General features: G+C 33.8%; 2 protein-coding genes across 2 annotated transcripts in view; one reads left to right on the top strand and one right to left on the bottom strand.

Moving 5' to 3' along the window:
* LOC106670552 overlaps positions 1–1548 on the top strand; it is a 66023-nt gene extending 64475 nt beyond the window's left edge. The window contains exons 19-23 of the mRNA XM_014401010.2: positions 58–211; positions 274–535; positions 613–759; positions 825–981; positions 1196–1548. Coding sequence (XP_014256496.1) covers positions 58–211; positions 274–535; positions 613–759; positions 825–981; positions 1196–1453 — 978 coding nt within the window. The 3' untranslated portion in view covers positions 1454–1548. The remainder of the gene's footprint in view (positions 1–57; positions 212–273; positions 536–612; positions 760–824; positions 982–1195) is intronic.
* Positions 1549–4218: 2670 nt separating this feature from the next.
* On the bottom strand, positions 4219–22802 carry LOC106670585 (serine-threonine kinase receptor-associated protein). Its single transcript, XM_014401068.2, has 7 exons — positions 22186–22802; positions 21982–22121; positions 11864–12014; positions 5160–5284; positions 4979–5091; positions 4778–4914; positions 4219–4711 (listed from the first exon to the last, which is right to left on the bottom strand). Exons 1-7 carry the CDS (start codon positions 22298–22300, stop codon positions 4482–4484), a joined length of 1011 nt encoding a protein of 336 aa, XP_014256554.1. The 5' UTR covers positions 22301–22802; the 3' UTR covers positions 4219–4481.
* Between the last annotated feature and the right edge of the window lie 1736 nt (positions 22803–24538).

Raw genomic sequence — 24538 nt, 5'->3', positions numbered from 1 at the left:
TAAATTTTGTAACATTATTTTTTTAATGATCATTAAATATTTATTATATGTTTAAAGCCTCATATGATTGATGAGATAATGAGGGGACTTTCAGCGACCCCAATGGAAAGTCTAGACCAATTTATAACAGGAGAGATCAGCAATCATTTGTTCGAGGACCGAAGGATACCACACTCCGGAATGGACCTCCCAGCCTTGAACATCCAAAGAGGTAAAACCATAAATTCTTTTCTTTTTTTTCCAGTAATACGGTTTAAATTAATAAATTAACAGCGAGAGACCATGGGATCCCTCCTTATAACGAATACCGTTCGCTGTGCAACCTTAAAAGGGCCACATCTTGGGAAGACCTGAGCCGTGAGATTCCAATGGAAGTCATCAAACGACTTAAGGTCATCTACCCGACTGTGAACGACATCGATCTTTTCCCTGGTGGTTTGAGCGAACGCCCACTTCAAGGTGGTCTTGTAGGCCCGACTTTTGCATGTATCATCGGCTTGCAATTTAGACAACTTAGAAAATGCGATAGATTCTGGTATGCATTTATTCTTTCTTATTCATCGTTGAATAATGATATTTTATTTTAAAAAATAATTTTTAATTTTTTTAAAGGTATGAAAATGAAGATGCAGTTGTGAGGTTCACTGAAGCCCAACTTGCAGAGATCCGTAAAACGACACTGAGCAAAGTTGTGTGTGACAATTTAGACGTGCCTTCTGAAATTCAGAGATCAGTTTTTGACCAGCCCTCAGACTTTTTGTAATTTGTCTTTTCTGTTCCATTTTTAAAGATTACTCAATCGCCTAATAATATTGTTATTGTAGAAATCCAAGGGTATCCTGCCACTCACTGCCATCGATTGACTTGAAAGCTTGGAGAGAAACGGTTCAAAAAGGGTGCCAAATTGCAGGCAGGTCAGTGCCCGTCGGAGAATCCGCAATCCCGACACCATGCACAAGCTGTATATGCACTTCAGAAGGCGTAAGAAATAATTATTACATTAAATTAAATTAATTATATTCATAAAATTAAACTACATAACAACTATTTCTCTATTTTTTTAACATTATTCTTATTCCCATTTGTTATATTATTCTTATTACACCCCTTGTTTATAGACAGGGAAAATTACTTTGATCTTGTGAAATTTTGTCCTTTGTAAAATCAATCGTGCTAAATTGCAATTTTTTTCTAGCCTCAATGTGCATCGTTGAGAGTAACTGACTGTGGGCGGCTCCTGCGTGAAGCCGGTCAGGATGCGGTACTCAGGGACGAGGTGTGCGCCTCTCAATGCAGCCCATTCTTGACGGACACCGTCACCGTGAGCCTGACGACCAGGAGGCCGAGGACGCGCGTAAGGGATTTCATACCGGCGGGACTTCTACCGCCTCCTCTGCAGGTGAAGAGGAGGCCCTCGCTCAGGAGCTTCATCTCCGAATTTCCTCATTTCTAAGCACTTTAGGATGAACAAGTCTATTTATAAAATTTCACATTTTAATACCCCCACCTGTTACTCGGATATTCGTCCAAGGCACTTGAGAACCTAAAGATCGTGATTTGGAGTGCACTCATTAAACTGCATTATTCTTTGTAGCGGAAATTCATTATTGGAAAAATATGTACAATGCATAATATAATGTAAATAAATTAAATTATTATTATACTAATAAATTTTCAACAAAGAAAAAACTATTAATGGGAGTACTAAATGTCAATTTAATTAGTCTTTGAAATTATTGACTTTGATTGAAATTTAAATGATTCAATTGTAAATATATAGTTTTTAAGAATATACAGCAAAACATCTCAATGGATCAGTATGAAATTAAAATGTCTGAAAGAAAACGTAATTGACAGTTACCAATAGCGTAAAGATGCCATTTATGTGCCAAGAAAGTTTGACATAATTATTACGACTAAATGTATAGTATGTTAAATTATACATTTTTTACCTCTTTTAACAATTTTATAAGGTGTATACTTTTTCTACTACCTATTAAAGTTAAGTGTACATATACTCTTTTGTGAGAAATTGAAAGACTTTTTTTTTAAATAAAAAATTGTTCTTTGCGATTGTTTCTAATGAAATATCAAATTATTTATTAAGATCAATAAAGTTATTACTTAATTGTGTTAATTTAAATTTTAAACCTCCCCCCACTATTTCTTACAAGGAGCAAGACATAGACAAATATTTCTTAAATGTGTAGAAAAAAATGGTTATTTGAATAAATTTTCTATAAGTCAACAACTTTTATAACTGTAATAAATCTATTATATAAGGAATATATAACTATTATATAAGGAAAAGGGAAACAGGAGTATGTTTTTATGCAAGAAGAGAGGCAAAAAATCCAGCCAAGGAAGCGTTCATCTGTTGTTTTTAAATCTGGAAATCCGCGCTTTTTCTACTACTGTACCACTTCTCTCCAGGCTTCATAATTTTAATTTTATGCTACACTCATCATACTTCAGTCCCATAACGCAGGACTAATTCAAACTCATTCAATCAACTGTTCCACATTGAAACCGGTAATTGTACTTTCTAGTGAACTGTGTGACTGGTGTAAAGGATGAATTTAGTTGTCTTTTGTGTTGAATTGACCAATGAGGATGAGAACAAAACGTAAGTGGCACTTGCAACCACCTTGGGCGAGTTGACTTTTTTTTTTTTTTTTTCTGCTTTTTTTATTGCCGGCACCTCACATTTCTTCCACCTCACGTTTTATAAATTTATTTTTGGGGGGGGGGGTTTACGCTGGCATATTACCCATGAAGTTTTCTTCTATTTTCATTTTACTGTCGAGCGTGATCGGCCAACCAGGGCCAGGTCCCTGCCGCACGCCCGCACCCCTCATTCAGCTCCATCATCTTCTCAATTTTCATGCTTGAAGATAATCAAAAAGAAACGTTTATCGACTTTAGAAATCCATAGATTATGCTGAAAGCTGATGGATTGTTGCTTATTAGGACAGATTCAAAGTTTATTGGTTTTGAAATGTTTGGAACTTTGCTCAGATTTTTTAGCAGTTTCTTTCATTTTCATATTCTGGACATTCAAAAATTATGTGGGAAGGATTTGAAGGGCAATCGCAAGTGGGACAGTTTGTTGACGATGCCAAACCGATTCTCTTTTTGTAGCTACCCCATAGGCCATGATTTGTCTTCAGTCTAAAAACAGTAGAATAGAACTCCTTTGACATTCCTTCTGGGCTATCGCCTTCTGAAAACCATGGTTTTTTTCTTGAGCTCAGGGAACAGTGACCTGTAATAATTGCCAACATTTGATGCGTTGTATTTTTCTTGCCACAGATTTCTACAAAACTTTTCCAAAAAGTTTTTCCCGTCATCTTTAGGAATTTTAATGTCAACGGTTGGACCTGATGTTGCAGCCTCCTTTGCAAGTGCGTCCACCGTTTCATTGACATTTCATTGAGTTGACTAATTAAATGGATACAGGTGGTTCTCAATCATTTGCTACCTGGCTACACTTCTTGACACCCATCCTTTCGACCAGTTGAATCAACTAACCATCTCATGAAAGAGGCAATTTTGTCCACCAGCAACCAAATTTGACGTTTCAATCATTCCCCTTAGAAGAAAGAAACTTTGTACATGAAAGGTATAACAAACTGTACAATACTTAGAAATATTATATTTACATAAAAATTACAATTGCTTATTCTCAGTATTTTTTCCATAAATACTATGTAAAAAGAATATGTTTAAATCATGTTTGTCTAAATTTAATACAATCCAAAAAGAACAGTTAAATAAGATGCAAAAATTAAAATAATAAAAATATTCATTGATATTTTTGAGATTTCTTAAGTTTAGTTCAAACACTTACAACAAATAATGCCTTTCTTGAAGATAAAATAAATTAAATAGAGATCTTTTTTTTTACATTTTCTTTATTTTTGTATCTTTTTTTAAATCATACATCTTTATTAATTAGGTTGGTTTACTTTCAATGATCGATTTGTATAGTTTATTTTTTCAAAAGTCTTGTCTAAGCATTCTGATAGTTAAAATAAAAACTTCATTTTTAAAATTTTTTATTTAATTTATTATACTCATTTATTTCTTCACTTACTCAATTTTTCCAATTAATTATTTCCAATGACAAATAATTAATTGAAAAGTTTGTCTAGCGAAATTGTATCGCGTTCTTATTTGCTAGTATGACCAATATGTAAAAGTAAGAAAAAAATAAAAATTTGCGTACAGATGATATAATCAGCTCTTATACAATAAATGCATGATCAGGGGAGGACAACTCGGCCCGTTTTTCGCTAAATCAAAGAATCCAGCCAAATGGGTTTAACAATAAAGGAAAGAACTATGAGGGGAAGGGAGGGGGAGAGGAGAATTACAGAGAACGATAGTGGAGATAGGATAGGAAGAAATAGTGAGTGGTAGAATGCCATTGAACAGAAAATACATAACTCCAACAAGGTGGTTTCAAAACGGTAAATAATTCAGTTTGCAACGACTTCCTGAAGTGTACTCTGTTGTATGTTGTTCTGCTGATCACTGTTGTTCGTTGTCGTGTTGTTGGTGCTTTCGATACATTTCCACAGCCCGTATGTCTTCCCGACAGTCGTTTGCCAAAGCCTGAGAGTTCCGTCCTCAGAGCCAGATGCATAAAGCTCACCGTCAGGGGAGAATCTTACACAATGCACCGGTCCAAAGTGGCCTTTGAAAGATTCTAAAATTCAAATATAACATTTTTTTAGAATTTCGTTCTCTTGATCAAGTAATAAGTTATATTCACCTATTTCTTGTCCTGTTTTATAATCCATTTTATACATTTTGAAATCGTCACCTCCACAAACAAAAATGGTTTTGTCCATATGCAAAGATGCAGAATTGACCGGAGTCGGGACGGTAAATTCGTTTATTTTTGTGAGACTGAAAAAAAAATAGAAACAGAAATTAACTAAGATATATTTTTAAAGATACTAGTTTAACGCACCTTTCAGAATCCCAGAAGCTGACGTTATAGCCGGAAACTACAGTTATAACCTGGCCATCTGGAGATACTTCAATACTGTTTGGCACAGACTGGAATTCGAGTTTTTCCACTTCCTGAAGCCAAATGAATAGGATTTCACAATTGAAAAATATCAAAATAGAAACTATGGATGCCATCGCACCTTGCCTGAGGAAACGTCCCACACTCGTACAGTCTTATCATCTGAGCAAGAAACAAGTCTTGTGTCATTTCGGAAATAATACATCTGCCTAATTCCACCAGTATGTCCGGCAAACTCCTGTACAGCTGTAATAAATCAACGCATTCATTTTGTTTCAAAAGTCTATAAATGAGCTTCAATAATTCAAGTTGATAACAAATATAATATTGACTTTAGTACTACTTCTGTAAATCCCCGAAGAATCAGGAGTATGGACAAAGTGGATAAATTATTTTTTTAATTAGCATAAGTTGACCATTTGATTACAATTAGTGAAAAAATTCTATATTCACTTTCAGTATATCGTGTGTCGCTAAGTACTATCAATCTAGATGTACACTAGTACAAGGCCAGAGGAAAAAAAAAAAAGAAAAAACAAAGTACTATCAAGTGTCGGCATATATTAATATTTGTAAAAATGCCTTTTACATCACATGAACAAATTAAATTTGTTGATAACCAACAAGAAGGAAACTACCATCAATAATGGCAATGAAGTCTGTCAGTTTTCAAATTCCACCTCTCTGGCAACTACTGTAAAACAGTGTTATGGACTGGATCTTCCTGTTGCAATTTGATGATGGGCAATGAAAAGAAAAGTATGACCTATAATTTTGATAGTTCTGGCTCTTTAGATTTCACTAACAAATCTGGGAAGCATGAATGCTCAGCTTCAAAGTTGCAGATCAAAAAGGTTACAGAAAATCCAAATTTTGTAAATACTGAATTACCACAATTATATTTTACACAAAAAAATAAGATTGCATGTCCTTAACTGTATCTAACAGCGTTCTTATGCTGTGTTTTTCTCTTTATTGTAAGAGCAAAGTAGTACTAATTTTAGAATTATTTTAGTTTTCAATGTTAGAATTATTGACAGTTTTTCACTCCCAAACACTCTGATCCCGAAGGAAAAAGCAAATTCAGTTGTTACTGCCAAGCTATCGTGACCTCAATCCACTCGGACACCAACTTCCCATCTCAACCGCACCTTTTGAATTTTCCCTCCTTTTTGATAGCTCAAGTGGTAGAGCAGCGGCGTATCTAGCCGAAGATCGTGGGTTCGAATCCCGCTTGAGTCATTGCCTTTTTTATCTCAAATAAAACCCTTAATTACTTAATACATAAATTTAAAACAATTTTCATCTATCACTCCTTTAAAATTTTTTTTTGTTGAGTTTTGTCACTTTTCTCGAGGGTATGTAAAATATCCTCTCTACTCGAGTCCAACAGAGAATTAGGGCCGTATTACTGTCATTGTTTTTAAATATTTTTGGCTCTCAATTATTTTACACAATTTTTTGGAAATGAAAAATTTTTGTCGCAGGCAGGGGTGGGCGATCGACGTCACGGTAGCTCAAGTGGTAGAGCAGCAGTATATCTAGCTGAAAGACGTGGGTTCAAATCCCGCCTATGACACAAATTTTTCATTTCGAAAAAATGGTGTATAATCAATTGAGTATTTATATAATTAAGTATTAGCTGATAAAAATAATTAAAAAGGTGTGGTGATTAGTGACTGTTAATCGATATTTATTTAGAAATCATGAGATGTGGTCTGGTGTGATGTAGGTTTCAGAAAAACATTTTCTTTATCTAGCACGATAAAGAAAATGTTTTTCTGAAATTTACATCACACCAGACCGCATCTCACGATTTCTAAATAAATAATTAAAAAGTTAGAATTAATCTAGAATCACACCTGTGAATCGTACACAGTACCGCTAATGTAGTATAATCGTTAATAAAAAGTCTTTCTATATGAAGCTGCGATTTGCTTACAATTGGAAAAATAACGGGAGTTGAAATGAGAAGTTTGTGGCATGGGCGATCAAAGTCATGGTAGCTCAAGTGGTAGAGCAGCGGCATATCTAGCCAAAAGTCGTGGGTTCGAATCCCGCCTGTGACACAAATTTTTCATTTCGAAAAAATCGTGTATAATTAATTGAGTATTTATATAATTAAGCATAAGCTGATAAAAATAATTAAAAAGTTATAATTTTGGTTCTATTCTCTTTTATAAGCAAATTCTGCTAAAAATAGATGTCAGAAAATTGTTTACAATGAAAAAAAAGAATGTAAGGGCATTTGTTTGCTTTGTTCAAATTGATATAATTAACTGGCCATATAAGCAGATAACACGGTGAAAAAATCGCTTTTACCTTGACAAATGCCCAACAATAATTAAATAACGAACTTGAACGGTTCTACTTTCTTGGCAGAGTGGGCTAAAAAAGAGCCCAGATAAAAATACCATCAAGTCCACGACGAAGCGAAAGGTTGTCAAATGAGCGAGAAGTACTCAGGAGACAAGAAGGGGTCGGAAAGGCGTTTCCGCTAAGGTCTCGGGCCGGGCAATTAATGATATCGAAAAACCAAAAAGGTCAAGGCGAGTCGTGTTGGATGGGAAGGAGTGGGTAGGCGATCTATGCCCAAGGAAACACGAGGTTAATCGGTCTCGGCGACAAGGACAAGAAAAGAATAAAATCTCGGGTAATCCCTCAACGAAAAAGGATCAACAGAAAGCGACTGATTCTGGTTCATATTTTGAATAAAATGATTAACATGAGCTAATTGTAAAAAGAAGAACATGAAGATGGGCATGAAACAAAACTTACGAAGTTTTTGCGCTCAAAGCGATTTACCCCTAATACTTTCAATTTTAATTCGATAAGAAAAATAATTGGAAAGAGAGGTGTTTTACTTTTAATACAGTGTACGGATAAAAAACTGCTTCAGACCAACAGATCCATAAAAATTTGGTCGTTTCCGATCATTTTGCCTATCTTCGGTGACTTGAACTGCTTCAAGTCTTTCGGCATCTTCAGTGGTGGGCTGTTCAAAACAACGATCAGATTCAAGAAACAAGAACAGTCAGGTAAAAATGACCTAGGTGGACGACTCCATGTTTATCATCTCGAAAAACTCAATAAAAAATCTAACTATTCATTCAAAAATTATTATGACCATGTAACAGTTCAAGTCTTTTGAAATAGTTCTAGGCCCATGTTTGATTTTCGTAAAACGGACAAAATTTTTGATCTGCTCATCACTTCGTGCAGCTTGATATTTCAGAACTTAACATTTTCTTGCGTAATTGAAGATGAGACATCGACCTGCTGTTGAACAACTTGGCAAAAAGGATCTTCGATGAGGTCACAACAGAACGACAATTCTTTAAGTTTTTGCCGAGCTTTCGACAATTATATCGTCATCATCAGGGCCTATTTACTAGAAAATGTCGCAATTAGAACATTTTATATCATTTACTCATAGATAACTTCGAGGTTATCAATTTATTTTAAGTTAGCTATATATAGTACAATTTAAAAAAGCTTAATTTAATCTTAACTGTGATATTCTAATGTACCCGAGAAAAAAGTAATTTTATTTAAAAAAAGAGGCATGAACTTATATTTATATTCTAATCGAGATAACCTATACGACAACGTTGTTGGTTTTTTTAATTTTTTTATATTATGTTGTTTTTATTATTTTTAGTTAATTCCATACTGTTAATGTTTAGATACTGAGCTTCACCTAATTTTAAATAATCTCACCATAAATACAGTTTCTTGTATATATTTTAATACTCATCGAGTTGAAGTAAGAAAAATAATTGTTTTTGTAATTTTGTTTTTTGTAAATGATATAACATGTTCTAACTGCGATATTTTCTAATAAATAGGCCCTGATGATGAGGATATAATCGTCGAATCTCGGCAAAAACTTAAAAAACTGTCGTTCTGTTGAGACCTCAAAGATCCTTTTTTCCAAGATTTTCTTGCGTTTTGAAATAATCCAAAATAAGGAACATCATATTAAACTAAATGTATTAGCACAAGCTTGTACAGCCGAGGACTTGAAGCCTCTGAAATATTTATTTCGGTTAGGCCATTCCTTTTCAGTAAATTTTATATTCTTCATGATGTTTCGATCCCTCTGGACTTCTATCATTGCGGTGGAAAAATGGATTCACATAGATCAAAGGTCTCCATCCGTATTTACTCGGAAAGAAATAGAACTCGTTAAAGATCAATATCAGGAGTCAAGGCACGGCTATGAATCATGGTGATCCGCGAAAAAGCCGGTAGCCGCAAAGGAAGTGGGGCTTTTCGGAATACAAGGGACGGAAGAAGGGAGAAATAAGGTGAAGGCTGTACCCAGTTTTATGGTTTAGTGAGAGCACTCAACTTTTTTATAACTTCTACCCAGAAACCGACAAATCAGGAAAAAATGAATAAAAGGACAACTTAATTAAAACACTTGATATTGAAAAATAAAATACATAGCTCGAAAAAAAAAACAATAAATCAAAGATCATCAGCGTTGATTTTAGGGTTGCAATCTTGATAAAATCACTACTGAAAAATGGTGAAAAGCCGAAACGCGTCTTACAGGGTAATGGTTCATCACCCGGCCTACTACAAGAACAAACCTCACTATTTAAAAAATAAATAACAATAAGACTTTTTTTGCACCAGACATCCTTAAAAATACCTTAAATTGCATAACGCTCTCCCCAAGCGAAAAGTAGTACGTGGGTGTTTGCGAACTTGCAGTAACTTTTAATCCGGATGAGATAATCTAAGAAATTCAGCTGGATTAACAGTTTCGCATGTTAATCTTCCGTTTCATAAACGCAAAGGCAAGTCAGTTTATAAAGGCAGGTAATTATTTGACGCATTCAAATGTACACCGGTTTTTCACCAAGAAATAACCAATTTTAAGTTCAGACACGGTTGCCTACCATACCTAACCATCCCTAAGTTCTAACATCAAAAGAGTCCTAGTTTAATTAAAACTTTTCTTTCTTTCTTTTTAAACAGAACAACTTACATTCTAAGCAATTTGTGTCAAAGGAAAATGTTTTTGCGACTATCCTACGGCATTGAAAGTGGGTTTAAAAAGTTTCAACGATAAGATTCCAGTCATGGAAGTAACCTTCGAGTCAAGGAATACATGCGGTGAATAAGCGGTTTTTTCTCCATATCGCAGATTTAAACAAACAATCATTTCGTTTAGAAGAAATTATCTGATGCTATAGTAAAACAAGATTAATTAATCCGTGCGAATAAGAAATTTTAAACCAATGGTGAAGAAGAAAGAAAAGTATTTACGATCCTGGAATTTTTGAAATATGCATAGCTTCAAAATTTCTGCTTGATGCGATGAAAGCAGTTTGGTTGTTTCTGATCATTCTAGTCCGCCTATCCTCGCTGTTTTGTTAACAAACGCTCAAAATTGGTCAACCTAAGGTTTTGACTTCAACTCAAACCTACCCACCATTTAATTTTGTTCAGATTCTAGTGGAAAAGTTTTATTGTGAGATTTCTTCCTGAGGTCTACGATGTGATGAAAGCAACGTTTGGTTGTTTCTTTTCAATCTGGTCCGCCTATCCTCGCTGTTTTGCAAAAACAAACCTTCGTGGGGAATAACGTTAAAGCGTTGACACGATGCTCATCACTGAAAGGCCCCGGGTTCGAATGCAGGGCCGCTGGCCGACGTATTTACAATTGCTTTTTTTTTTCATCAAAATACCGGTTTCATCACATGTAATTGGGTCGTTTCTGGTGATTTTGGTCCGCCTATACTCGCTTCTTTGCAAACTACAAACCTTCGACATCGGTCAGCCTAAGGTTCCGACTTCCATTCCAAAATTCTATTAAAAACGTTACGTTGGTGAAATTTCTTCTTTAGGTCTACGGTTTGATCAATATGTAATTGTGTCGTTTCTGATCATTCTGGTCCGCCTTATATCCCGAAACGCGTCTGGCAGTCTAAAACAGGGAAAATAGGCAGAACAAAATAAACGACCAAATTTCAGATTCATCACCCCGCAGAACAAACGGACAAATTTTACAAAACCCTGAAGTTAGATTAGCTAAAAGTTAGCCATACGAGGAGGAGCAGAAAAGTCCTATTTTACGTAATGGAAAAGGTTCTTTAGCCACTAAATCTAATCTAACCACGTTTTTTTTCGATTCAATATTTATTACTTGCAATTCAATCATGACTAGTAAAACAGAAAAATACAGCAGGAGTTAAACAAAGCTTCCGAGGGAGGACTTCAACCGGAAAACTTGACCCCCAAAACAACTTTGATAGCATTTAAAGTAAACCTTTTGCTTTAATCTTCTTCTTAAAAATTTATGACCTCGACTAAAATTGCAGCTAACAAGGAAAAGCGATCGCGTTACTAAACAGAACTTTCTTCCTCGACACAAGGCCTGGTATATCGTGCTTTTTCCATCAGCATAACGATGGATTAACAAACCTTACAAGGCATTTTAACTAAAGGACTTGCAGTCTATATTTGTGAAAAGAAATTCGCATCTTTTCTTCCTCGTAGGGTCTGGTATTTTCATGATTTTTACATGATCTGAGATGCTAACTAACTCTACCTTAAGTTCAAAATCTTGTCCAAACGGCCGTTTTCTGATAAAATCAAAATATTTTACGAGGAAAATAATTTAGGAGGATGGCACAAAAAGGACATGGAATTAATTATTGGCCGGGTTCAAATAGCACTTGATTCAATCTCCTCCAAACTGCAAAAACCAAAATATTTCGCAACACGGAAATGGCCGAGATCCACTTGAAAATCAGCGACGTACCCGATATCTGAAATAAATTTACAATATTCTCAAATTGAATTGATTACCTGTGAACGGTTTGTTAAGGTCCCATATCCTCAAAAGTTTTTCATTGCTTCCAGTTGCTAAGTGAGTGCTGTCGGTCGAAAAATGTACGCTTTTGACTATATGTTTATGAGGTATGGAAAGGAGCTCGCCACCTGTTAAAGCGTCCCAAATCTGAAACACAAGAAAACAGAACATTCGATAAGTTCGAGTTCGAAGAGATATAAAAAAATAGTTTAAACAAATTCTTCATAATGTAATGGATATGCAAATACACTCAAAAACTAAAAATCAGACATTCGTATTTTTTGTTTATTTTAGACTATTTGTCGTTGTATTTTATCGTTATATTAATTACAACAGGGCTTCCCAAACCTTTGCCAACGGACCCCACCTTTCACAGTACAAAATCCAGGGTGAACACATAGCATTTAATTATTTAAAATTAGAAATTTATATGTAGTAAATAAGTTTTATAAATTAGCCAGCCTATTCCTAATTAGGTGATGGAGGAGGTATCACTATGAAGAAAACATTAGATTGACATACTTAACTTTGTGTGTTTCTTAGTGTCCCGTTGTTTCATAATTTGTTTTAGTCGTGAGGAGCGGTCAAGAAGAGGTAGTTTAGAAAAACATCTTTTTCATTTTTTGCCAACGTTTCGACCTTTATTCGGGTCATCCTCAGGGCATAAAGTGTGGTGCTATTCTTGGGGTGTCATACTGGTTTTGTGTGCACACTTTCACACAAAACCAAAATGACACCATAAGAAGAGTATCACACTTTATGCCATGAAGATAACCCGAATTAAGGTCGAAACGTCGACAAAAAAATTAAAAAGGTGTCTTTCTAAACTACCTCTAACTAACTTTATTTACAAAAAATCAAATTGGACAGAACATACTCAATAGTTCGCAGATTATTGAATGTTCCTTTGGCATAATGGCCAACAAATGGCGAATATTGCATAGGCCCCTAGTGTAAACTTGAAGTTTCCTGAAGGTATCATTCGTACCTGTAACTATGTGAGATTGCGAGTTTAACAAAGAGGACACACTGTATGAAACGATTGTTTCAATCTGCTTTGAGAAATCTGTGAAGAGAACCCCTCTCCCATGGATCAAGTGACCAGGCTAGATACTGATGTGCGAATAGTCGTTCTACTCCATGCCTTTCCAAAAGCAGAGTACTGATGAGGGACGTCTAGAGACTAGGCTATTCTCACGAAGCGTTCTGTTGACTGTATTAGAGCTCACCCTTACATAACGTTTTGGAGTTGACTACCTATCCAGAAAGCCGTTAAATGATGGTTCGGTAATGCTATAAGAGCAATAAAACCATCGTCTCTAGCCGTCGTACATCGCGGTCGACCACTACCTTCTCTCTATCTAGCCTTACGGTGGCCCTAAACCGCTAAAGAACTTCTTGAATCGTAGGACTCTGTACAGCCAGGACTTGGGCTATATAACGCTACGCCCGTCATTGGCCAAAACCTGTCTTTTTTATTGTTATTTATTTTATGTCCAAATACAATATTTTCATATTTAAAGTTTACATATTTGCTTGGAGTACCAGTTTAAAACTCTCACTTACATGTACATACTTAAACTAAATTAATTTCGGTAATATTGGGAAAAAATGGACTAAAAAAACCAACATTAACGAACACATTATCACATCTTCCTTACATTATTTTTAATTATTTTATGTTTATAATACATGTGTACACTGCCCGATTGTTCCTATTTCAATATTTTTGCTGTGTGCAATCTTCATAAGAACTCTTCAACAGGTTAATTTTAAGTCAAAGGAAATAAATGCAACTTCAGAGGTACCTCAAGGTGGACATCTGTCCCCTTTACTGTTCAAAATATTTATTAATAATCTGCCTGCATGTATAAAGCATAGTAACTTAAAAATGTTTGCATCATCATGTTTGACATCGTCATGTCAAAATTTATAAAACCATAGACACGATCATTGAATGCAACCTATTACAGAGGGACCTAAACTCTTTAGAGCAATGGTGTGCAAATAATAAAGTATAATTAAATTGTGGGAAATGTAAAACTGTTACCTATAGTAGAAAGATGATTGATTTAGAGTACAATTATGTGATCAATGGCCGGGTTCTATAAAGACTTGATGTGATTAAAGACTTAGGCGTTTGGCATGATAAGAAATTAACATTTAGTAACCACATAAACAAAATTCAAACTAATGGTATGAAAATGTAGGGATTTGTCTCAAGGAAGTCAGTGGACTTTAGCAGCAAGACAACCTTGAAAGTGTTACGTTATTCATACATGAGGCCAATCCTTGAATATGGTGGTGTAGTTTGGGCCCCTATGTGCAATAAGCCTACTTTGTTTCTGGAGAGTCCAAAAAAAAAAGTTCTTAAGAATTGCAGCATTTAAATTAAAAATTAAAAGAGAACCTGATGACTATGGTCCACTTTTAAATGAAATTGGTATCCTCTCTCTGGAAGATAGAAGATTTCTCATTGACTCGCTGTTCCTCCGTAACTTATTACAATCTGAAGCGGATTGTCCCAAGCTGCTTGAATGTGTAAGAATTCATGTACCTCAATTTAATTCGACGATAATTAACACTTTCTATCCTACTCCAGTCAAACCAACTATATGAAATACATGGCAATAAATAGACAAATGCTGGAAGGTAATGAACTTAATATTGATTGATTTTTCTCTAGCATACATCCAATTAAAAACACCATAATAATTGAGAAAATAAAGCTTTTATGTTAGTCACAAAAATGTATTATTCTATGGGATTCTCCTGTAAATAAAATAAAATAAAAAATATTTGTGACCTTATGCAGTTTGCATATTGGTGAATCAACAGCAAATCTTAGAAAATTATTCTGCTATTTAAAGTTTATGTTAAAGGTAAAACTCCACGCGGCGGCCAGAGGAGGATCTGCAAGACCATACATAGGCCCCGAACCTACCCTTGGGATAACAAAAACAAACATAGAATCCAATCTCCATCGCAGAATGGATCTCAGCAAAACAAAAAGAGAAGTGGATAAACTCTAGCGGTGCTAGACATAGTAAACTTATGATGAAACAACCCTCACCAAGATTGGCAAAAACGCTGATGCAATTGGAGAGGGCAAAACTCAGAGGAGTGGTGGAACTACTAACCGGTCACTGGTATCTGAGAAAACATCTACACAACATGGGTATATATGATCCCATCTGCAGATTATGTAATGAGGAGGAGGAAACAGCCACCCATATCATCTTCGAATGCGAAACAACAGCTCAATGGAGGTTTAACCTAACGTACGGAAAAGACTTAGGGAATCAAATTGCAGCAACAACAGTCAATGACCTGATACTTCTAAGAAGAAGGATTAAGTCTATTGACTGAACTAAGGAACTAGAGGAAGGTACAATAATAAGCCAGAAGGCTGCGGTGCCTGGGGAATACAAACCCCGCTTCCTAGTACCCTTTCCACCATACCGTACCACGCGGCGGCTGCGTATAGCAGATACAGGTCTTACTAATACTTTAATAGTTTAATAATAGTCTTTAATAATAATTTATTGCCACATTGAATGCTGAGTTTCTACTCAGAAAGGGAAATAATTGTACTGTTAACTTCACTTGTTTCGTGGTCTGCTTGACCAATTAATATATTTCAATTAATTAAGGTTTTTAGTTGAGATAAAAAAGTCAAGTGTCACGAGCGGGATTCGAACCCATGATCTTCGGCTAGATACGCCGCTGCTCTACCACTTCAGCTATCGTGACCTGGATCCACTCGGACACTAACTTCTCATCTCAACCCCATCTTTTTGAATTTTCCCTCCTTTTTGCCATTTTTCAAATGTCGTGTAATCCACACTTTTTTTAATTCAACTAAAAACCTCAATTAATTGAAAAGTACTGTTAACATTCATTGAACATTTGTTAACATTGATGTGCTCTATAGAGTTGACCAACCCTGCTAATCTCTATAGAGTTTTATGTGTAAATTTAAGAAAGGTTAATTTTTGCAACTAAATATAAACTAAAATAATATTTCCTTACAAAAACACACTATGTTATTTTCCAATACATTCTAAACTAAATAAATAAACATAATTTAATACAAACTAGCGAAAACTTTATATTATAACTAGGTCAATTTACAGTGAAACGAACTGAAAAAAAATTAAGTCGTCTTTTTTTGCGATATTTCGTACTAGTTCTATGCATATCTTTCTTCAAGTGTTAAATTTACGCCAACGTTGGCTGAACCGACGGAAACGAGCCTATTGCTCAATCAAAACCGAAATGCTGGATGGGGATAATAACACGGGCATCGTGGTACAATAGCTATAACAGCGGAATGGGCCGTTGGAACGTTTTAAAATTACGGACGTCTGAGAAAAATTTTTCCCTACCTGTTATCCTGATTCTCGTTTACGAATGTCAACCAAATAACCGTAACTGGATTTATGCCACAATGTACATCCCCCTTCTATCTCGACCAATTTCCTTAAAGGGAAAAGAAACGACACAGAAGAAAATAAGAGTGTTATTGGAATACCAGCCAATGCTAAGGCTAATTACAAACTTAACAACTTAACAAACTGACTTATTGACTAGACTTGACAGTTATTTAAATTTAATTAATGGATTGCTACATGTTTGTCAATACTGTGGGCTAAAACTACCTATTTGATCGTGGTGTCTTCAATATATATCCATCATTAACAGGCCTGACCCTTTTTGACCTCAAGCTTAACTTAAAGATCACACAGTCACTCCCACTCTCATGTTCAACACCTGAGTTTACGATTTAAATGATTATTTTGTATTAAAATAATTAATACAGACTTTTTATTTTTGTCTACTTTGTCTAACTTTTCAATGCACCAGATTATATTTCCTGTAACTTAATCTATATTAATAAAATATGCGTATGTTATAAGAGGAAGGTCGTAATTCATAACGCGCACTCAAATGAAGCGGGAAGCTTGTAATTGTTCGAGAGAAGGAAGTCCTTCGGAAGTTAAATGAAAGAGCTGATCCTCGGCGGCGGCATTGACTCAAGTCCAGGAAGCTCCTTGAGCCAAGCTCGCCTGTTCTGATATCCATATTAGCATGGTCAGCTACACCTTCGTACCTGTTCGCTCTGACCTATTTTCGACAACACAACACCGGACGTCCGAGGCGAAATCCTTGCAAAAGGACCGAATTTCTAAATTTTTAGGGCTGAGACGCATCGGAATGATTTGTAAGATGGGTGTACATCGATTTCCATGTATCTTTTATTTTAACACTACTACTTCTTTTAATCTCTTTGAAAATAATTTCTCGCTATCAATGCTAAAAATATTGTTATTATTATTATTGTTCATTATTCAAATCTGAAAGGTTAATGAAGCCTTGCTCGTATTAATGTAAGTTGTTCAATCAACCATTTTTTTACTTTTTGGATAAAGAAAATGAATTTAAAAAAATAAATAATCCGAGTTACTTATTTTTCAACACTTTCAGTAAATCTTAGGAAGATATTCTATTTATTTTGAAACTTTATAAACAACCAAACTTCAGAAACCAGTACTCCCTAATGAATAGCAATTAGTTAATATGTTTGCATTTCAATTTAAAATATTAAAAATTTACGAACAGAAATAGCAAATGAAATAAATTGAATTTTGCAATGCCAAAATCAAGTGACAATGAACAAACAAAAATCGTCAAGGGAATGAAAGAATTGTTATATGTATGATGAATTTAATTTATTTTTAAACTTATCTCGAAAGATAAATGTTCAAAAAACAAATCGTACTCGCTTAGCATCACAAGCTTTCTTCAGATTTTACGTCAATCATCTGAAATATTGAAAAAATAAACCTCTTTTGAAAACTAATTCAAAATGAATTAGTTTTTCTCATCGAGAATTCAACAGAAAATCTATAAACTCGAGAAACTGGAGTTATTGAAGAATATACCAAATTGCCATTAGAAATCAGGTTTTTTGGGTATGGGTTTTTTCGAAAATTTAACATTATCAAACCCAATTTAACTTTGAGAGATATAGTTTCTCCTTCCTCAGGACTTATTCTTATCTACTTTGAATTAACATGTAAATATGATCTCTTACTCTATAAAGTCGATATGTGAGTTGAATTCTTGAAGGCTAATAGCACATGTTTATCAAATATAATTTTTTTTTTTTTAATTCAACCCTAGGCGGATATCTACGTTATTTAAGTATTTAGACTTTTTTGGACGTTTAAAAATTAGCAAAAAACAATTCGACATTGTTAACTGTTCAAACAGAGTCATTGCAAAAATACTTTTGAAATATAGAATACTTGGAATATAAGGTTTTTCGAAAATTTAGCAATTATTAAAATCCAATTCAATAGTCCTCAGAAAACTAAAATAAAACTGATTAGCTGAATAAAACAATGGTATTCAACATTTAAAAATTAGAAAATAGGAAATAGGAAAAATAGGAAATACAACATTGTTAACTGTTCAAACAGACTTAGTACAAAACTACTTTAGAAATATATGGTGGTATTTAAACTTTTTTGGAAATTTCAAAATCCGCAACATATTGTTGTTAACTGTTCAAAAAACCCAAATACAACTTAATACTTTTTGATAATAGAGTATTTAGAGGCATATTTGACAATTATAAAATTAGCAAACCATTAAAAACTAATAAAACTGAATATTAAAGATTAGTAGTAGAAATGTAAAAATCAACAAAAGGCAATTCAACATTATCAATTGCGCAAAAAGTTCAAATACAATTGAATAATTTACTCATAACCGGGTATTCTGACTTATTTGAAAATTTAAAAAATATGGCAATATTGTTAACTGGTCTAAAAACCTAATATACCTGAATACTTTAAAAGAATGGAGGGTGGCATTAAACTTTTTTGAAAATTTGCGTAAGACATCAGACAGCATTCTTCCAAAAATTTCAATAATATTGAATATTTTAGTTAATATAAGTTGACAGTTAAACGTTTTTGAAAATTATCATAAGGCTATGCATTAGTATGGAGAGTAGTATTGTTGAGAAAAAGAAACTCAAATTCAGATATGGTATTTAGATTTTTTTAAATATTTGCATAATAAAATAGAACGTTGTTGAGTGTTCAAACATACACAACACATTGAATATTTTAGAAATATAGAGTGCTTATTTAGACGTTTTTTAAAATTTAATAAATAGTAAATAACAATTCTACTTTGTTCCTTACTCAAAAAATTTAAAGCAAGTAAATACTTTAAAAATATGTGGTGGTATTTAAAAGTTTTTGCTAATTTTTTTAATATAAGACAATGCAATAATCTCAACTCTTACAAAAAGCCAAGTTAAATTGTATATTTTATAAATTCAAGGTGGATTTATACGTTTTTGAAAATTCCCATAAAACAAATTGTTGATTGTTCAAAAACTCAAAACCACTTGAATACTTGTGGAATGTAGGGTGCTATTTAGAAGAATTTAAAAATTAACAAAGGGAAATTCACCCCTGTTAGCCTCAAAATCTCAATTACAACTAAAAACTTTAGAAAAAGATTATTTGGACGTTTTTTAATATTTAAAGCTAGTTAAAGACAATCAACATGATTAACTTCACAAAAAGATCAAGTACTACTGATAATTAAAAAATTAAATTAAATTAAAAACTAAAAATATAGGCTATTTAAACGTTTTTAAACATTTAAAAATCAAAAAATAACAAATCAATATTGTTAACATACCAAAACCCAATACAACTGAACTTTAGAAATAGTAGTGGTACCTAAATATTTTTGAAAATTTGTAAATCAGCGTAAGATGCAATATAGTCGACTGTTCAAAAAACCTTAATACAAGTGAATATTTTAGAAATATAGAATATTTAGACTATTTTGAACATTTATAAAAATGGCAAATGACAAGTAAGCATTGTTAATTGTTGAACAAAAACATATTACTGCATTCTTTAGAAATGTAGGGTGGAAAAATATTCAATGCGACATAATACCGGATTTGAAAATAAGAATAAAGTAATGCAACAAATTCAATTCAATATTTTAGAAATGTAGGGTAGATTCAGAAGTCTTTGAATATTAGTATAAGATAATGAAATACATAGTGTCAATTGTTCAACAAGCTTAAGTATTTCTGAATGCTTTAGGAATATACAATAAATCTAGATATTTTTCAAAATTATCATAAGACAATGCGATTTTGTTAAATGTTCACAAAGCTCCAAACAACAGAATACATTAGAAATATAAAGGTTGACATTTAGACATTTTAGAAAATTATCGTAAGACTATGAACATTACTTTTTGCTATTCCAAAAAATTGAATACAACTGAATATTTTAGAAATATAGTATTATTTAACAGATTAAAAACCTGAATTCTTTAGAAATATGGAATATTTTGACCGTTCTTGAAAATTATCTTAAGACAAATTTAACATAGTAAACTGTTATTTTAAGACAATCCAACATCGTTAACAGTTTAAAAACCTGAATACTTTAAAAGTATAAAATATTTTGACCGTTTTGGAAAATTATTTTAAGACAATCGAAAATTGCTAACTGTTCCAAAACCTGGATACTTTAGAAATAGAGAATATTTTGATCGTTTTTAAAAATTATCTTGAGACTATGCAACATTGTTAACTAATTAAAAACCTGAATACTCAGTTTTTAATAATTATCTTAAGACAATGTAACAGAAACGCCAAAAGACCTCAATACTCTGAATATAAAGTGGTATTTACAAGTTCAAATTTATCTTAAGACAATGAAACATTGTTAACTGTTTAAAAACCTGAATACTTTAGAAATAATATTTCGATCGTTTTTGAAAATTATTTTAAGGCAATCCATCATTGTTAACTGTTTAAAAACCTGAAACTTTAGAAATATAAAATATTTTGATCGTTTTTGAAAATTATTTTAAGACAATCCTACATCGTTAACTGTTTAAACACCTGAAACTTTAGAAATATAAAATATTTCGATCAATTTTGAAAATGATTTTAAGGCAATCCATCATTGTTAACTGTTTAAAAACATGCATTTTTTTGAAATATGATATTTTGATCATTTTTGAAAATTATTTTAAGACAATCCTACATCGTTAACTGTTTAAAAACCTGAATTTTTTTAGAAATATAAAATATTTTGATCGTTTTTGAAAATTATTTTAAGACAATCCATCATTGTTAAGTGTTTAAAAACCTGAATACTTTAGAAGTATAAAATATTTTGACCGTTTTTGAAAATTATTTTAAGACAATCCAAAATTGCTAACTGTTCCAAAACCTGGATACTTTAGAAATAGAGAATATTTTGTACGTTTGCAAAATTATCTTGAGACAGTGCAACAGAAACGCCAATATACCTCAATACTCTGAAATGTAAAATGGTATTTACACGTTTTTTTAAGTCATCTTAAGACAAAGCAACATTGTTAACTGTTTAAAAACCTGAATACTTTAGCAATAAATAATATTTTGTACATTTTTCAAAATTATCTTAAGAAATTGCGACATTGTTGACTGTTTAAAAACCTGACCAAAAATATATTAAAATTATCAAAAGTCAATGCAATACCGTTAATTTTTCGAAAACCCAATTCAACTGAATATATGAGAAATACACCGTTTTTTAAAGATAATCTTATATTATAGAAACAGTTCTGAATGAGTGAAACCAGGAATGGATAACAGTGCTTTATCTTCCATATCGCGACACATGTCAGTTTTGTTTACTTCCTAACTAAAGGCGCATTTAATCGTTTGTATTATGAATAAAATGGAATTAATATCGGTTAAGAAAGTTCACTAAATTTGTAAAGCTCAGCCAATAGAGAAAACGCATTTGGGGATATTTATCGTTGCGGACGTTAAGAGATACATGACGAGTGAGCATAGGTAAAGACGTAGGTCAGTATCAAGAATGGGTATGACAAGGAAAAGACGGAAAATGCGATACGAGTCCATTTTCGTTTGTAATTAGGGCGAAATCCGGGTGCCGGGAACGAAGAGCTTTCTGTGAAACGAACTCCATTTCTCGTTCGCCCGCGGCTGAGGTTACTTTCAAACTTTCAACTGTTCTATCGTCTGTGTAGAAGAACGAGTGCTTACCTTCGCGTTGAAGTCCGCTGCTCCTGAGGCCGCCTTCGTCGCTTCCTTGTTGATCGCGACCCCCCAGACGGCTCCTTTGTGCCCCTCGAACGTTCCAATCCAATCTCCTGTGTCGCCCTGCCGCAACATGGGTTTCCCATCTAAAACAAGGAAAAACGCGTTAGCGGTAACGGGCCGAGGCCGGGGCCGCTTTTTCATGCGTACCTTTGCTCGCCGAAATCAGCAAGTATGAGCTTTCTGTAATATCACTAAACGCAAGATGAACGACTGGTCGGGTGTGTCCACTACAGGTCAACGGGGTTTGTCTTAGATTTGCCATTTTCTTTCTTTCTTTTTGTTAATTATATATTATCTAAATTGTTATCTGCCTCGAACGATTGACGGGGGTTTGGGGGAGAGATCGACCGGGAATCCGCCTTAGTTTTATTTTTTATTTCTGTGAATTTCTTTTTTAAAAAATAAAAAAAAATAAAAAGTAATTGAACCTTCACCCGACGAGCACCTCACACATGACAATCTCACAGCCGACTGAATTGGGTGGCGCACTCACGTTTCGCACTCGCAGATGGGCTTTGTCAAGGGCGAAGCCGGTCTTGGAATCGATTCCGTTCTCCCCTCCTCGCGGCACTCAATCATCTCGATACTAACACCGATCCCAGGACGAACAAGGGAAATACGACTTTTTATTTCCCCTTTCTAATTTTTATACATTTGCGTTTTAGTTTATGATTTCTTGACAATTGAGATGACGCTCAATTTAAAAAAAAAAGTTTACCAGGAATTACTTCGGAAATCTAACAAATCAAAAGCTGTTTTTCCCCTGCTGAAATCTGATTCTTCTATAAAATACGGACATCTGTTGTTGTTGTTCTATTGTACAAATATACAAATCGCTTTCCATTCAATTTGATCTGCGTATTACTCGAGATTCTTACAGGGTTCAAAAAAAGGGGGGCGCCTGCCCGTTTATTTGCCCCCTTCCTGTCCTGTGTGCTAAATTCCCAATCAAATGTGATAAATTGATGGTTCTTTGAAATGTTGTTATTCTATTGTAAAATAAACAGCAAATCGCTTTCTATTCAATTTGACCTGTGTATTACTCCAGATTCTTCCAGGGTTCAAAAAAAAAAAGAGAGGGCGCTTGCCCGTTTATTTGACCCCTTTCTATCCTGTGTGCTAAATTCCCAATCAAATGTGATAAATTGATTGTTCTTTGAAATGTTGTTGTTATTCTATTGTAAAATAAACAGCAAATCGCTTTCTATTCAATTTGACCTGTGTATTACTCCAGATTCTTGTAGGGTTCAAAAAAAGGGTGGGCGCCTGCCCGCTCATTTGACCCCCTTCCTGTATGCCAAATTCCCAGCCAAATGTGATAAATTGTTAGTTCTCTGAAATGTTTTTGTTATTCTATTGTAAAATAAACAACAAATCGCCTTCTAATCAATTTGATGTGTGCATGTCTTTAGATTTTTATAGTGTTCAACATTCCAAAAATATTAATGCAACTGAATATTTTAGAAATATAGTATATTTTGACGTTTGTAATAATGACAATTACTTAAGGTTTTTAGTTGAGATGAAAAAAAGTTAATGGCACGAGAGGGATTCGAACCCACGACCTTCGGCTAGATACACCGCTGCTCTACCACCTGAGCTATCGTGACCACGATCCACTCGGACATCAACTCCCCATCTCAACCCCACCTTATGAGTTTTCCCTCCTTTTGCCATTTTTCAAATGTTGTGTAATCGGTTTGGATTCTCGACGACAATTGAAATGGCGATGGAGAGCTTTAGTGAAAAGCTTTTTCATAGAGAAAACTCATAAGGTGGGGTTGAGATGGGGAGTTGATGTCCGAGTGGATCGAGGACACGATAGCTCAGGTGGTAGAGCAGCGGCGTATCTAGCCGAAGGTCGTGGGTACGAATCCCTCTCGTGCCATTAACTTTTTTTCATCTCAACTAAAAACCTTAATTAATTGTCATGTATCAATTGGTCAAGCGGACCACGAAATTAGTGAATTAATGGTTTGTAATAATTAAAAGAATGTAATGAATATTAGTATTACAGAAAAATAATCCTGTATTTATACATTTTGAACATTTAAAAATTATGACAATGCAGCACTGTTATTGTCAGAAAGCTCAAAACAACAAGTACTTTTGAAATATAGGGTGGATTTATACTTTTTGAAAATTAGCTTAGTAATAGCTTTAATAATAAATCTTGATATTTAGATATTTTTGAAAATTATCATAACAGGATGCAACCATCGTCCAACTGTTCAAAACTGCCTAGTACAACTTAATACTTTATAGGTCAACCATTTATACATTTTTAAAAAAAATAAAATACAATGCAACCTTGTTAACTGTCCAAAAAACCTTAATGCAACTGAATACTTTAGAAAGCTATATAAAGAGGGGCCTGTTGTTTGACCCTCTTCCTGTCCCCCAGCCAAAAGTGATAAACATAATTTTATAAAATTATTAAGATGATGTTTTTATTATTTAGACTTTAGAGATCGTGACACATCTACAAGGAAAACACACT

Source organism: Cimex lectularius, unplaced genomic scaffold, assembly GCF_000648675.2.
Source record: "Cimex lectularius strain Harlan isolate CLEC.00 unplaced genomic scaffold, Clec_2.1 scaffold153, whole genome shotgun sequence".
In the NCBI taxonomy this organism is placed as follows: domain Eukaryota; kingdom Metazoa; phylum Arthropoda; class Insecta; order Hemiptera; family Cimicidae; genus Cimex; species Cimex lectularius.
The sequence above is the reverse complement of the archived record's forward strand: the minus strand, read 5'-3'. Positions and strand labels throughout refer to the sequence as shown.